At 39.6% G+C, this 14788-nt stretch overlaps 1 protein-coding gene across 11 annotated transcripts in view; it reads left to right on the plus strand.

Moving 5' to 3' along the window:
- Nucleotides 1-14788, plus strand: part of LDAH (lipid droplet associated hydrolase) — a 98087-nt gene that overhangs the window by 38440 nt on the left and 44859 nt on the right. For 3 of the 11 annotated variants that reach the window (XM_070573206.1, XM_070573208.1, XM_070573207.1), the window contains exon 5: nucleotides 5876-5988. The exons of the other annotated variants lie outside the window; for them this stretch is intronic. In XM_070573206.1, coding sequence (XP_070429307.1) covers nucleotides 5876-5902 — 27 coding nt within the window. In that variant the 3' untranslated portion in view covers nucleotides 5903-5988. The remainder of the gene's footprint in view (nucleotides 1-5875; nucleotides 5989-14788) is intronic. 11 annotated transcript variants of the gene reach the window in all.

A 14788-nucleotide genomic window follows, 5' to 3' on the forward strand; every position in this document is an offset into this window, starting at 1 on the left:
AGATAGATAAGTAAAACTGACAAAATTAAGGACACGGATTTGTTATTGCTCAGAGCCTTTTTTCTTTTGTTTCTTTTGGGATCTCCAGTGGTGTTTCAGATACTCAAAATTTGAGAGACTCAAAACACACTGCAAGTACAGCCGAGAATCTTGAAAAATCTTACTGAAAGAGAATAGCGTGTTAGATCATGATGTTGATTCAGGAGTACATCTCATCTACATTAGGGAAAAAAATAAATTCAAATATTCTGCAAACAATGAGATTATTGAGACAGTTTGTGGTGCACTTAACATTATTCTGATGAACCTTCATGTCTGTAGTCAAAGTTAGACATTTTTATGAGAAACATTCATATAACATCACTAAGTTGTATGCAACATTCCAGGTAATCTAGAGGGAGGAGGAATAATAGGCAATAATTCATCTGTCAGAGTAACTGTTGTCAGAGTCCTGTCCCTAGATCAAGTGATAAGAAGGCAAAATCAGGCAGGACCGTAAGGCTCTAAATGTTTTGAAGAGAGAGGTGGCTTCTAATTGTGAGGATGGGGAAAACCTTCATGGAAGAGCTGGCATTTGAAGAGGGAAAGGAAGAGTCAGTATTTAGAATGGTTTAGAAGTAGAGAATTTGATGTTTTGGTGGTGGGGGCTTGCCATGAATTCTAAGCAGTGGGAATAGTATGAAAAACAAGAGAAATGGTTTTTATCACTGAGCACATGAAGAGAGCAGTGGGTAGTCTGATTGTGTGCAGCATAGTGTGCATAAAGGGAGCAGTGGGATATGAGAACCTAGGCTGATAGAAGAGGAGGGACAAGAGAGTTTGAACTAGAGGGTTTGGACTCTGAACAGCGAGGAGCCACTGAAGGATCTGGGACGATAATAATCATGCAACAGGTAAATGAATCTCTCAATGAAAAAGAGAATGAAATGGGGAGAATGTGTAGAATAAAAAGCAAACAACCAAGAAATAAGCAAGTCTACTAGTCCAGATGAGAAATAATGAAGACAGTATATGGGATTTGCCCAGGAATGTTGTTAAGGGAGAAAAGAAACAGGTCATGGATGTACATTAGGGGAATGACTTCATTTGTTGAAACAGGTAATGAAGAGGAGGAAGAGACAAAGGTATAATAATTTTCCAGACTATTGGCTGCAGTCCGTTAGTGAATCCTGAAATCGCCTCAGTGGGTTGCAACCAGGGGCTCGCTCAAGATGAGGTAGACTATGCTACAGTAACACAGTATCAGTGGCATTTGACAACAAAGATTTGTTTATTGCTCATGATGCAAGTCTTTTGAGGGTAGGCTGCCCCCGTGTAGTTCTCTTCATGCACTCTTAACTCCAGAGTCTAGATTGATGGGGTAGGTTCTATCTGGAATATTCCAGTCTCGTGGCAGAGGATAGAAACGAAGTAGTGGACCACACAGTGCATTTTAAAACCCTAGCCTGGAAGTGATGTTTGTCACTCCTCACACTGCATTGGACAGAGCAAGTCACATGACCAAGTCTGCCATCAGTGAGGCTGTGAAATATAATCCTTTTCAGAGAAGGGAACCTACGTTTGTGAACAATAACAAACATTTATAAAAAACTATATACTAAAATAGAGTAAAATAGAATAGAAAATATTAGAATGTATTGTATTGTAATAAAGATATGTATTGTGAAACTTTTGTTTAGCTTTTTATGAGTGTGCACTCATATCCTAGATTACAATGTAGAATTTCTTACTGTGAGTCAAGGTAAAAAAAAAATTGAAAGCCATTAACTTACACTAGAGTATACTACAGAAGCTAAGACCAGAGAAAGGAGAATGTCAAGAAAGACATAAATGGTGTATTAAAGATGGTCACAGATTCTTTGCCATTCCTCTCTCAAGAAGTGAAGTCTCTTTCCCTTCCTCTTTGAATGTGGGCTGAGCATGTGACTTGGTTTCACTAGTAAGAATACAGTGGAAGTAATATTCTGGTACTTCCAAGCCCAGGCTTTACAGGGCACTGGGAGCTTCCACTTCCTCCCTCTTGGAAGCTAGCTGCCGTACTAGAAGTCCAACTACCTGAGACCACCATGCTGTGAGAAAGCCCAAGCTGGCCACATAGGATGACTCATGAGGCACCAGATGCAGCCAAGTGAGTGACCCCAGCCAATGCCATATAAGCACAAGTCCAGCTAAGCCTGTTTGAATTCCTGACCCCACAGAATCAGAAAGAATAATCATTGTGGTTTTAAACCATAAGTTTGGGAATGGTATGTTATGTAGCAGTAAGTAAATGAAACAAGGTAACAGAGTTGAGTGTAACAAAGGTTGAAGAGAAGGAGATCTTAAAGCTTCTGGTATTAGTAACTGGAAGGTCATTGATGACCTCAAAGAGAACATTTTAGTGAAATAATGGCAGAAGGAATTTGATGATAACTTGAGGAAGAAGCTGGTCAAAAGAACATGTTTTTCCCGTATGTGGGAGAGAATTTAACATATGCCGAGGGGAATAGCCTGTGCAGAGAGAGGTGTTGAAAGAGAGAGAAGAACATTTCTTGGAGCAGATTTTCTTCTATTTGTCTTCTAAGCCTGTACACTTGAAAACTAGGGACATTGAATTTTTCTTAATCTTTGACTGTGTCCTTGTAAAAGTGTTTCTGTGACTTCTACCTGGTTCTTCATTTGTGTCTAGAAACCTGAACCAGTTTTTAAAATTGATGCATTGTCATTACTAACAGTTATACCCAACATTTATTTGAGATTTATAAAACATGTTCACATATAACACGGTCATTTAACTTCCTAATTTTTCCCATTTTACAGATAAGGAGACTGAAGTTCTAAGGAGTTATGTATCTAACCTATATGTCAGTTAGCTAGTCAGTAGCAGAACCAGGACTCTGTAGTCTGTTTTCTAACTTTTTCTACCTTTCCCGTTATCTGCTTTCCAGGTGAAGTAGTTAGGAAGGTTATGATTACAGACAGTTAGAGTAAGATACCAAAACCTATTTGACTGAAATGTAAAATTTATACTGTTGTTTCTATAATACCTGAGTTCTTCAAATATACTTGAGAGTTTTGGTGGGAAGCAGGTGAATGCTTTGGGTGCAGGGAAGTTCGGAGAGAACTGGGAGAAATGAGAACATGTGTGGGTGTTCTGGAGCAGAGAGCATAAAGGGAGTTGGTGTTGAGGCATGGGCCCAGAGCAGAAACTGAACTCAGAAGACGGTGACTCAGAATCCTAGAATTGAGCTGGGGGCAGAATGAGAGATTAGAATGTGAAGGGAACTGGAGGATTCTGCAAACACTGTGCACAGTAGGTCCACAGTTGTATCCATGTGACCCATTAGTGAACTCCGGTGTGTGAAAACCACAGAGGTTAGGCAATCAACAACTGACTACTCTGGTTTGTGAAAGACTCTCCATTTCAGAAAACAGTAAATCCCCTGCTCTGAAGAAAGTTTGTATTGATAAAATACTGTTTTTCCAATTACTTATGCATTTATTTAAATATATATTTATCTGTTTATGTTTGTGCACACATTATCTTTTCGGAATTCCCTAGGAGACTACCTTGCTGAAGACTAGACCCATGGAAAGTTTCAACTTTTCAACTTCAGCCATTTTGTAGATATCTGCATATTTAAAAAAAAAAAATCCTAAAATTGCTTTCAAAGTGGAAAAATTGTGTGGGCTTTTTTCATCTTTTCATAACTCAAAAACTATTTAATATATTTTTCTCAAACTTTGCAAAAAAAAATCACCTTTGGGCTGAAACCAAGCATGGAAAATTTCACCACAAAGGGCTAATTTTTTGGAAAGCTGCAAGAAAGTGAAAACAAGGGTTTATAATAGAACATTCTTCATGCATGTTAATACTTAGTACTTTGTCTAATGCATTTCATCTGAGAATTTCTGAACTCTTTTTGGATTTAAATATTAAGCCATTTTATTTGTATGTCTGTACTATACTGTCAGACATGGAAAATTCCCCCTATCCTTTCAAAGATCCAGTATATTGGGAGTTAATTAGTGAGATGCGTTTAAAGGGACAGGTAGGGCAAATAAAGTGAAGTGGGTACCAGCCAGAGAAAACCTTACGCTTACTGCCTAAACCCATTTTATCACCACCTCTTCCTGTCCCAAGAGTCGCTGTGAGTAGAATGGATGACACAAGACACTCATTCAAATACCTAAGCCTGTAGTTCTCAAAGCAGCATCAACATCACCTGGGATCTTGTTGGAAATGCCAATTATTTGGCCCCACCCAGATCTGCTAAATCCAAAACTTTAGGGCTGAGACCCACTCATTCAGTGCTTTTGCAAGTGCTGCTGGTGATTCCAGTTTGAGAACCACCAACTTAAGCTTTCTAAAGGCTTGGAACATGGAATGTATTGAGATGCTATAGACAGGTAAATCTGTCCCTGGTCTTTCTGTAACGTGTCATCTCTGTCTTCTTATATCATCCTTTGGAAGCAGGAAGACTACTAATCAGGTTCCCTAAAAGAAAGATCTTCTTTTCTGTGTTTCATGTTGTCTTGTTCTTTCCACCTATGACTTTATCCACAAGCACAGTGACCCCTCCTGCCTTTAGTAAAGGTGCTGATATCCAGCTTGTTCAGGGAAACAGCACTACCTGATGTATTTTCCCTCTTCCTTGAGTTATCTGGGTCAAACCTGGGATGGGACTATATATTTCTTTTTCATTTCTTTGAAGTCTTAGTTCCAAGATTTAAGGGGCAAAGTAGCAGAGGTCTGTCAGTGGAAGCTGATTTAAGCCCTGCTCTTTTGTGTGAAGTTCTCAATCTTATGTTTTGCAGCAGCCCTCTGCATTCCAGCAAACTCCAATGTCTATATTACTGTCTTTAGGTGCTAAAGTAGTTGTGTATGTGGCATTGTAACAGATTTTGAGAATATTCTCCTGGTGACAGAAGTCACCAGTCAGTTGTGTGTGGGCCTTTAGCCAATCATGGTGCCCAGCTTCTTGTGAGGATGGAGACTTAGGGGTATCCTGGGGGCGGAGTTTAAAGCAGCTGGGGTGTATTCAGGCGCAGCCCATCGCAGTGACGCATGAATACAGCTATCTAAACTAATACAGGTGGAGAGGAAAAAGAGACACCTTTTTAACTGTTCATTTAAAATTTGTATTATGGAAAATTTCAAATGGAAAAGTAAAAATAATTGCATAATGAATTATCCAGTTTAATATAGCTACTAATATTTTGTTATCTTTACCTCATTTTTTTCTTAACTACTTTCAGGTAAATTGTAGCCCTCATGATATTTCACCCTTAAATACTTCACTGTGCGTCTTTTAAAAAGGACCTTTTCTTGTATAACTGCCATGTCGTTATCGCACCTAACAATGTTAATAGTAGTTCTTTGATATCATCTAATATAGTCCATAGCAGATTTTCTTTATCCCCAAAATGTCTTTATACTTGGTTTGCAAGATCTTACTTTAAATTAAAGGTTTTCCTTTCTAATTATAATACTGTATATTTGTAAAAATCAGAAAGGTAGGGAAAAAAAGTTAAAAAAGTAACTTTGAAGATTGTGCCTTTGAAGATTGCTATAGTATCCAGAAAGACATATTAAATGTGCCACAAATTGCTTTTAATGTGCAGCAAGTAGCTTCTTACAACAGAATGTGAAATTGTTTGAAGAAAGATACGGATAGATCTGATTATAATTTGTTATAGAGAAACTTGGTGTAAGAGTTTATGATATTATATAGGTGATTTTAAAATGAATTAACTAGTCCCTTGAGTTTCCATCCTTAGATCAGAGGGGATAACACAGCACGCCTTCGCAATTTTGTTTTTATTTAATAGAAAAAAATGAAAATTTGAGCTGTTTTTTCACTTTTATTTATTACAATGTAAAAATTTATTTCAGGGGCTGGCCCGGTGGTGCAGCGGTTAAGTTCGCACATTCCGCTTCTCCGTGGCCGGGGTTCGCCAGTTTGGATCCCTGGTGCGGACATGGCACCGTTGGCACGCCATGCTGTGGTAGGCATCCCACATATAAAGTAGAGGAAGATGGGCATGGATGTTAGCTCAGGGCCTGGCTTCCTCGGCAAAAAAGAAGAGGACTGGCAGTACTTAGCTCAGGGCTAATCTTCCTCAAAAAAAAAAAATTTTATTTCAAATACCTAATTCTGTTGTAGATATTTTGAGCAATTAAAGATTAAATTATTATTAACTATTTTACTATAATTATGAATTATATTACTATAATTATAATTTATGGCTCTTATTTAATTCTTTCAACAACTCTTTGAGGAGGCTATTATTATTTTCATTTTATACATGAGGAAACTGAGACTTAGCAAGGACAAAAGTAACTTTCTCAGGGTTAGACAGCTAGTAAGGGACTGTGCTAGGATTTGAAACCACATATGTTTGACTCCAAAGTCCATATTCTTGCCCCTAGGCTAAAAGGTTAACTTATGATTACAAAGAATTTGTAGAAATCAGTAAAAAGAACAGCAACTTCTCAGAAAAGTGCAAAGGGCATGAACAGATAATTCACTGAAGAAGAGCTAGCTAATAAAATCTGTCAAAAAATGTGTACCTAGCACAATGTGTAACATGGTGCTTAACAAATTAGTATATGGTGGTACTGAATAATGTCTGTTTATTCAGTATAGTAGTACTTAGTGATGTTTGGCGAGTGTACCTTAACAGTTACAAGATGAGCTGCTACTATTGCAGTATTTAAAAGAAAAGCTTCAGTGTTGTGTGTGTATATTTCTGTACACATTTTTAGAGAGTCTGAACAGGTAAAGGCTAGGTGGCTTATAGTGGTGATCTCCACCGGTTAGAGGTAAGGGTCTCTTGGAGGTGGAGACTCTACATTGTTTCTGTTTTTTTACCATGATCAGGTGTTATCAGAAAAAGTTAATTCCTGTACAACGTGTCCATACTGTCTGATGGTACTAATTCTTTCCTTTGGAATCTATATTAAGAAAATGTCAAAGAGAAAAGAACTGTGCAAAAATATTATTTGTTATAACAAAAAATTGGAAACATCCTAATGTCCAACTCCAAAAGAAAGGTTAAGTAGAGTATGGAATATGCAAAAGACATTGTAATACATAAAAGTTAATTATAGAATATTAAGAAGGATGTTAAAATATGTAGAGAATATAAGAGTACAACTATATCAAAAGAAAACATTCATTAAAAAGCTTGAAAGCTTAAAAATCAAATTACCAAAATGAATATAGTGGTTGTGTTTGAGTGGTGAGTTTTGGGCTGATTTACTTTTCTATCTATTTTTTGTTTTCAAAATTTCCTTTAATGGCATATATTTCTTCACTATTATAATCATTTAATGATTTGCATTTTCTGTCTTTTTTTAAAAAGCAATTTGGTTGTATGACTTCGTAACAGAAAGTTGGTTCAGGAGAGAGAACGTTTTTGGTAATTTGTTACACAGCAATAGGTAAGAAATACAAGGGGAAAGTAAAAGCGTAATGTCATCTTCATGGTTTCTCTGCAGGTAAACCCAGCCCTGAGACCAGCAGTGGCACTAAGTCGGTAGCAGCCTCTTTGGCAGTAGCAGCCATCCTAGCCTCTTACCTTTTCTTACCTACTCTTCCTACTCTACTCAATTAGCTAGGCTTTTGGCCTTCCTTGCGATTTTTTATTAACCCTGCCCCCTGCAAATTAATTGGGGTTGTTGATAGGTATGCCTTTTAATGGCCTGCCTCATGGTTGCTATTCAAATGTGAAAACAAAATCACAAATTGGGATTAGCATCATCATTCATCCCACTGCTAAGGTGCAAGAGACCTTTTTCAAAAAAATACAGGCATATTCAAATATCGTTGAACCACGAGGTTCATAGTGACTAGGACTTTAAGAGGCTCTGGGGTATGAGTGAGTGGCCCATGCTAAGGCAGAGGTGTTGTCTGTGTGAATGTCCGTGCGATTGGATGGGTACAGGTCTGAAAAATATAGCTTGTACCTTGCTACATTTAGACCTTGTTATGCCAGTGACCTGAGTGTTCCCAGAGGAACAAATCCATAGAACCTCAGGGGATGGAGCATAGCAGTCCGAGAAAGAATAACATGGAAGAGAGTAGAAACAGATGAACAAAATTCTGTGAAATTTTTTTTGTGGCTATTATTTATTCCAGCCAGAAGATTCTTTTTAGGTCTATCTGTTTGCAGAGAGAAGAAATATGAATGTGATCTTTAAGGAAGGAAAAGGCTTTCTAATATGGTCACCCAGTGTGCATGAGACTGCTTTACCCTCCCTTCTTGCCCATATGGAAAATCTGTGAGCAATATGAAACATAGGCCACAAAAAATTCTCTGAAGTGGAAAAAGCCTAGGAGGCACTAAATGAAAGATATTTCACAAAAGTAAAATGTGGTTGTTTGGGATCTCTCATTCCAAGCCAGTTCAGGCTAATTGTATTTGGTTGGGAAGAAGCCAGATTGTCAGGTATCAGGGAGGTATATTGATGAGTGGATAAAGACTGAAGCCAGCATCATTTCTGGCACCCTATCCCTAGGAAACCAGGCAGTAAATCATTTCCCAGTAGCAGCTGTACAGAGACCAGAGGGAGCACACCTGAATGAAGTCTGTAGACAGTCCAGAAAACTTCATTTCAACAAATTATTTTATCTCCTCATCGGTATAGTGTGGGAGCTTCTGTAATCAGCCAAGTTGAGTCGTAGAGATTCAACCTTTTCCTCTTTCATAAGCTACTACCCTCGGGAAAGTGCTGAGGAGCTTCTTGTGCCCTATTACAGAGAAGAAAAGGTCTGAGGGCTTCAGGAATATTATGTGAATGTGATTGACACTGATTCAGAAGAGATTTCATAAAAACTGAAGGACAGATTCTGCTTATCTGGGTGCCAGGGGAGCTCTCCCAGGGTCATCCGAGGGAGATGGCCTCAACTTGTCTCCCTCAGTCATGGTCCCTGCACCTGCACCTGCCCTGTGCATACCTCGTGCTCCTTTCTGACTCTTAGTATTTCTTTTTTTTTTTTTTTTTTTTTTGCTGAGAAAGGTTCACCCTGAGCTAACAGCTAACATCCGTTGCCAATCTTCCTCTTTTTTTGGCCAGGGGAGGCAGATTCACCCTGAGCTAACATCTGTTGCCAGTCCCCATCTTTTTTTTTTTTTTTTTGCTTGAGGAAAATTAGCCCTGAGCTAAAGTCTGTGCCAGTCTTCCTCTACTTCTTATGTGGGATGCCTCCACAGCATGGCTGATGAGTGGAGCAGGTCTGAGCCCTGGATCCGAACCCAGGCCCCTGAAGCAAAGTGCACAGAACTTTAACCACTTGGCCACAGGGCTGGCCCCAACCAATCCTCCTCTTTTTGTATGTGAGCTGCCACGACAGCATGGCCACTGACAGACCAGTGGTGTAGGTCCACGCCCAGGAACCAAACTCAGACTGCCAAATGGAGTGCACTGAACTTAACCACTAGGCCACCAGAGCTGGCCCTGACTGTTAGTATTTCTTTTTTTTTTTTTTTTAAAGATTTTATTTTTTCCTTTTTCTCCCCAAAGCCCCCCGGTACATAGTTGTGTATTCTTCGTTGTGGGTTCTTCTAGTTGTGGCATGTGGGATGCTGCCTCAGCGCGGTCTGATGAGCAGTGCCATGTCCGCGCCCAGGATTCGAACTAACGAAACACTGGGCCGCCTGCAGCAGAGCGCGCGAACTTAACCACTCGGCCACGGGGCCAGCCCCTGTTAGTATTTCTTTTTGTCTACTTCCTTTCTGCTTTTTCCTACCATCACCTAACAGATGCCTTCTGTCCATCTTTAAAACCATCTCAAATGCAAACTCCTATGTGAACTCTTTCCTGATTCTTCCCAGTCATTTTTACTGTCCTTCCTTCATAATACTTTTCTCATAATTCTTATATATTTCCACCTGGGATTATAGGCATTGCCTATTTATTTGGTGCTATTAGATTTTTTTAGCTATTATTTTTTTTAATTGAGGTATAATTTACATACAGTAACTCTTTTTCTCTCTCTGCTTCAGTCTAGATATTTTCTCCTGACCTCTTTTCCAGTTCACTAATCCTCACTTCAGCTATTTATAAACTCATTTGAAACCCATCTATTGCATTCTCAATTTCAGTTTCCATTTTATTATTTTCGTAGTTACCAATTCCCAAAACTCTCCATCTTGTCATTTAATTTCTTGATCATATTAATCACAGTTATTTTAAAGACTTTATTCTCCTTCGTACTATCAACATTTTTTTTAAAGTACAATTATTTATTCTTAAAAAGTAAAAATTCAGAGATGACATTTGAAATTAAAATAAATAATGATTATAATGGATAGTTCTAATATCTAAGTCTCATGCAGTTGCATTTCTTTTCTGCTTTTTCCTTATTTGTTTTTGGTCATATTGCCTTGTCCCTCAGTATTCTTGTGTATTAGAGTTCTCTAGAGAAACAGAGCCAATAGGATGTGTGTGTGTACAGAAAGAGATTTACTGTAAGGATTTGGCTCTCACCATTATGGAAGCTGACAAGTCCCAATGTCTGTGGTTGGCAGGCTAGAAACCCAAGAGAGCCGATGCTGTAAGTTCTAGTCTGAAAGCAGGCAGGCTCAAGACTCAGGAAGAGTTGAGGTTTCAGTTCGAGTCCAAAGGCAGAAAACACCAATGTCCCAGCTCACAGGCAGTCCGCAGAAGGAATTCTCTCTTATTCAGCCTTTCTGTTCTATTCAGACCTTCACCTGATTGAATGAGGCCCACTAATATTAGGGAGAACCATCTGTTTTAGTTGGTCAGCCAATTCTAATGTTAATCTCATCCAAAACACCCTTCTAGACACACTCCGAATAAGGTTTGACCAAATATCTGAGCTCCCCATGGCTCAGTCAAATTGACACATAAAACTAACCATCACAGCTTGGTAAGAATTTTTTTGATTGAATACCTGACATTATATGTGAAAAATTGTTAAGACAGCATGAGGCTCTGTCTTCCCCCAGGGAGAATTTACTTTTGCTTTTGACCAGTAGTTAGTAAGCACCGATCACTTTAATGCCATCAGAAATTGGGCTGAATCAGAGCTGTCTTTGTGAGGTCTGGTCTATTCCCAGTTCATCACTACTTCTAGGAGGTAGCCCTCTAGTCGTTCCCACTGAGAGCCTAGGGAACCTTCTCTGTAATGGGCACCAAAGGCCCAAGTTTTGACCCTTGAGCCCCACAAGATTTCCAGAAACTCTGTTCATCTTCTTGGCCTCTTAGGTACTGCTCATGAACCAGAAAGTAACTAAGAAGAGCTATTTCAGCACACCTCTCTCTGTTTCCTTTTTCTCCAGGATTTTTGCCTTTCAAATCCCCTCTGCCTTTGAAGCTTTCAAGGGTACTTTTAAAAAATATTTTCCAGTTTTTCTAATTGTTCCTGGCAGGAAGATTGCCCTGCAGTCAGCTAGTCTGCCATCCCCTCTCCCCATCTCACCGTCACCAGCTGTTGCCTAACTTCAGGTTCTTCCAGCTTTGCTATGGAGAAGTAGACCATTTTGAGTTTTTGATTCTTTGTGTGACCTGTCTTTTTCTCTAAACCATTTTAGAATCTTTACTTTATCCCCATTATTATATTTTATACTGATATTCTTTGGGACTGTTTATCCTTTTTAATCTGGAAACTGGCATCTTTGGGTACTGAAAACTTCTTTTATATTTTTTTCCTCCTTGTTTTCTCATTATTCACACGTTAAATCTCCAAAAATGATTTTCTTGATTTATTTTGCTTTCCATTGTCCATCTCTTTTGTTTTTTTAGTTCTATACAATAAGAAATATGGGATATTTTCCTGACTTTATCTTCTAATTCATCCAATGAAAACTTCGGATTTCAACCTTTATGTATAATTTCTAATAGATATTTCTTGTTCTTTTTTCCCTTTTGGTAGTAGCCTTTTGTGTCATGGATCTCTCTCTCTCTCTGAGGAAAGCATATTTTGGAGTTTTATTCTCTTGCGTTGTCTCCGTTCATTCTGAATTCCTTCTTTCATGTTTTGTTTATGTCAATCTGTCTGCTGTAATGGAAGCTTTCCTCAAATGTCCAACATTCCTTGGTTATCTATTCATATTTAAGCATGAAGCACTGCTATCCTAGGAGGTTTGTGTGGAGGTGGACCCTGTCAGCTGGTCAGCTTCACTGCAGGTGGTTGGACATGTGTCCTGACTTTTTTGTGTGTTTGGTATTTCCCAGTGTCACTATCTGTATGTTTTTTCTGTAGAGCCATTAAGTTTCTCCAGAAGAAAAGCTTCAAAACTGCTCCCTGAGGGCAACATCACTGGGACAAAACAGCACAGGAGGCTGGTGTTTGCGTATGAGAGTGTCAGCTTCTAGTGTTAGGTTCCCACTTAATCCCCCTTTTCATGATGGCCTTTCCCCGCCTTTCTCCAGGCCTGGTGTACCCAGGTCAGAAAGCTCTCTCCTTCAATTTTTATACAGAAGAAACCTCCAGTCCTGAGCTGGGGTTGGGGAGGAGGAGTTGCTTGGAGGTATTAGATGAGTCAGTCGTCCCGGGGACTCCCTGCCCCTCAGCCAAACTTGCATTCTTTCAGTCTGCCATGTGCCGTGCGCTGTCACTGAGCCCCTGTTCCAGACTTGAAGGTACCCATTAACAAAGCAGATAAGAAGCTCTGCCCTCTCGGGGTTCATAGTCCACTAAGGGGAGGTGGTAAGAAATGTGAAAATATGCGTAAATGAATGTGTTCCAGGGTGATACTACCTTGATAAGAAGAGTGAAGCGAGGTAAAAGGGACTGGAAGTGCCATGGCTGGGGGATAGAGGGCAGTGGTGGACTGCACTTTATTTTTTAACATTTCATTTGGAAATAATTTCAAACTTACGGAAGAATTGCAAGAATAAGAATAATACATAGAACGCCATAGTCACTTTACTCAGATTTACTATTGTTAACAATAATTAAAAAATAACTATTTTACCTCATTTGCTTTATTATTTGCTCTCCCTCTCCCCTCCACCCCCGTCTGTCTCTGTCGCTCATATATATATATGAGAGGGGGTTAAGGAGGGCAAATGTGTGTGTGTGTATAAATAATATTTCTTTCTGAACCATTTGAGAGTAAGTTGAATATACCGTGGTCCTTTACCCCTAAAGGTCTTTTGAGGTGACTGAGTGTTTTAGTTGCTGGCTACAGTTTGAACTGGTAAGAGAGTATATGATTCCCATTTCCTTCACAGAGCATTTTCAGAGACCGTGGGGCATTTTTAATTGATAAGTTGTTGACTTATCATATTTGTATGTCAAGTACTCTTAAGAGTTGGCAGGGAAGTTTACAGGCTATCAGGCGTATAGTCTAGTCCTATTAGGGAAGGTAGGGGCCTTCCCAGAGGTGCTTGTCCCTTTCTGAGCTCCCTAGAAGCTGAGTCTTCAGAAGTTCAGTGAGGCAGTGGTAGGACTCAGGACCTAACTCGGGTTTCTGCTGAGCCTAGGAGATATCATGGCACCACCAGGAGGGATGCTGCCCTCAGAAAGCTGGTGTGTCAGGGTATCAGTGGGAGGAGGAACACCCCCTTCAGAGACCTGTGAAACAGAAGAGATGTTTAAAATTCATCTTTATTTCTTCCTGAACTGAAAGGAGGACAGATCCTTACCTGTTTCATTATCAAAGTTGGTATTGGGGTTTATGCACTTCCTTCGGTAACTTGGGCCTAACCATCTGCCGTGAATTAGCTGCTTGTTTTCCCAAGTTTTAATCTCAATCTCATGGGGTCTTAGCTGCCCCCCAACTGCTGGATTTGCTTTTTTCCAGATAAAATGGAACAGGAAAGCCATACTTTGCCCCTTCCTTTTGACTTCTGGCAAGTTGGGAGTGGTTACTGGGACAGCTGCAGTGGCAGAAATCCCCTATTGTCTGGTACATGCACCCAGCGTGTGTCTCTGGCCACAGGCCTTTCCATGGTATCACTCCCCCCTTAATCTGACAACCTGTGACGGATACCTTTGCCTCATCTTCGTACAGGTATTAAAATTGTGTTTTAGTATGTGGAACTGAAGTGTACGTGTTTCACCATGTCTTTCAGCAAAGTTAAATGAGGAAGAATCTTTTTTAGTATTTTCCCCAAATAACCTTGAGCTCTGTCATCAGCACTTTGCTCACATAGGTACTCAGTGAATATATGTCAAACAGTTTCTCTTTCTGAGGCCTTTTTCAAAGGTTCCTAGGCCAGGATGAAGAAGAAGTTTTTCGTGCCCATTTTGTGTTTCTGTTGTACTCCTTATTTCTTTCCCATTGCGTGGTACCCATCATGCATTATTATAAATGTCTCTCCCACTAGACTTTAAGGTCTCTAAAAGCAGAGACTGTCTTGTTCACCATTTTGCCTCTAGCACTCACCACAGTATCTGGTGTATTGTAGGTGCCAGTACATCTTTAGTGAATGAACAAATGAATAAGTTGAAAAACAACCAATTGACATAATGAATGTCTTCCCTCTCAGTCATTCTTGGCTTAAGCTTTTAAAGACTGGAGTTTCTAACTTAGAAAAGTCCCAACCCTATTGTCGAACAGTTGGGGTTTTTTGCTTCCTGACCCCCATAGAGTACTCCAGCTCCAGGTTTAAGGAATTGCCAGTCAGCAAAGCTATCCTATCAGGTTCTTTGTAGCTTTGTCATTGGAAACCGAGAGAAAGCTGATATTGCCAAAGGCCATAGTAGTCATGTGAGAGCTTTGTAGCTTATAGACATGAGGATGGGTTTGCTGCTGTCACCATCACTGAATTTTGAGGCTGCCTGGAGAACCCTGTTCGATTCAGAATAACAGGCGCTCCAGAAGAGATCAT

The sequence above is a fragment of the Equus przewalskii genome, chromosome 14 (assembly GCF_037783145.1).
Source record: "Equus przewalskii isolate Varuska chromosome 14, EquPr2, whole genome shotgun sequence".
Lineage (NCBI taxonomy): Eukaryota > Metazoa > Chordata > Mammalia > Perissodactyla > Equidae > Equus > Equus przewalskii.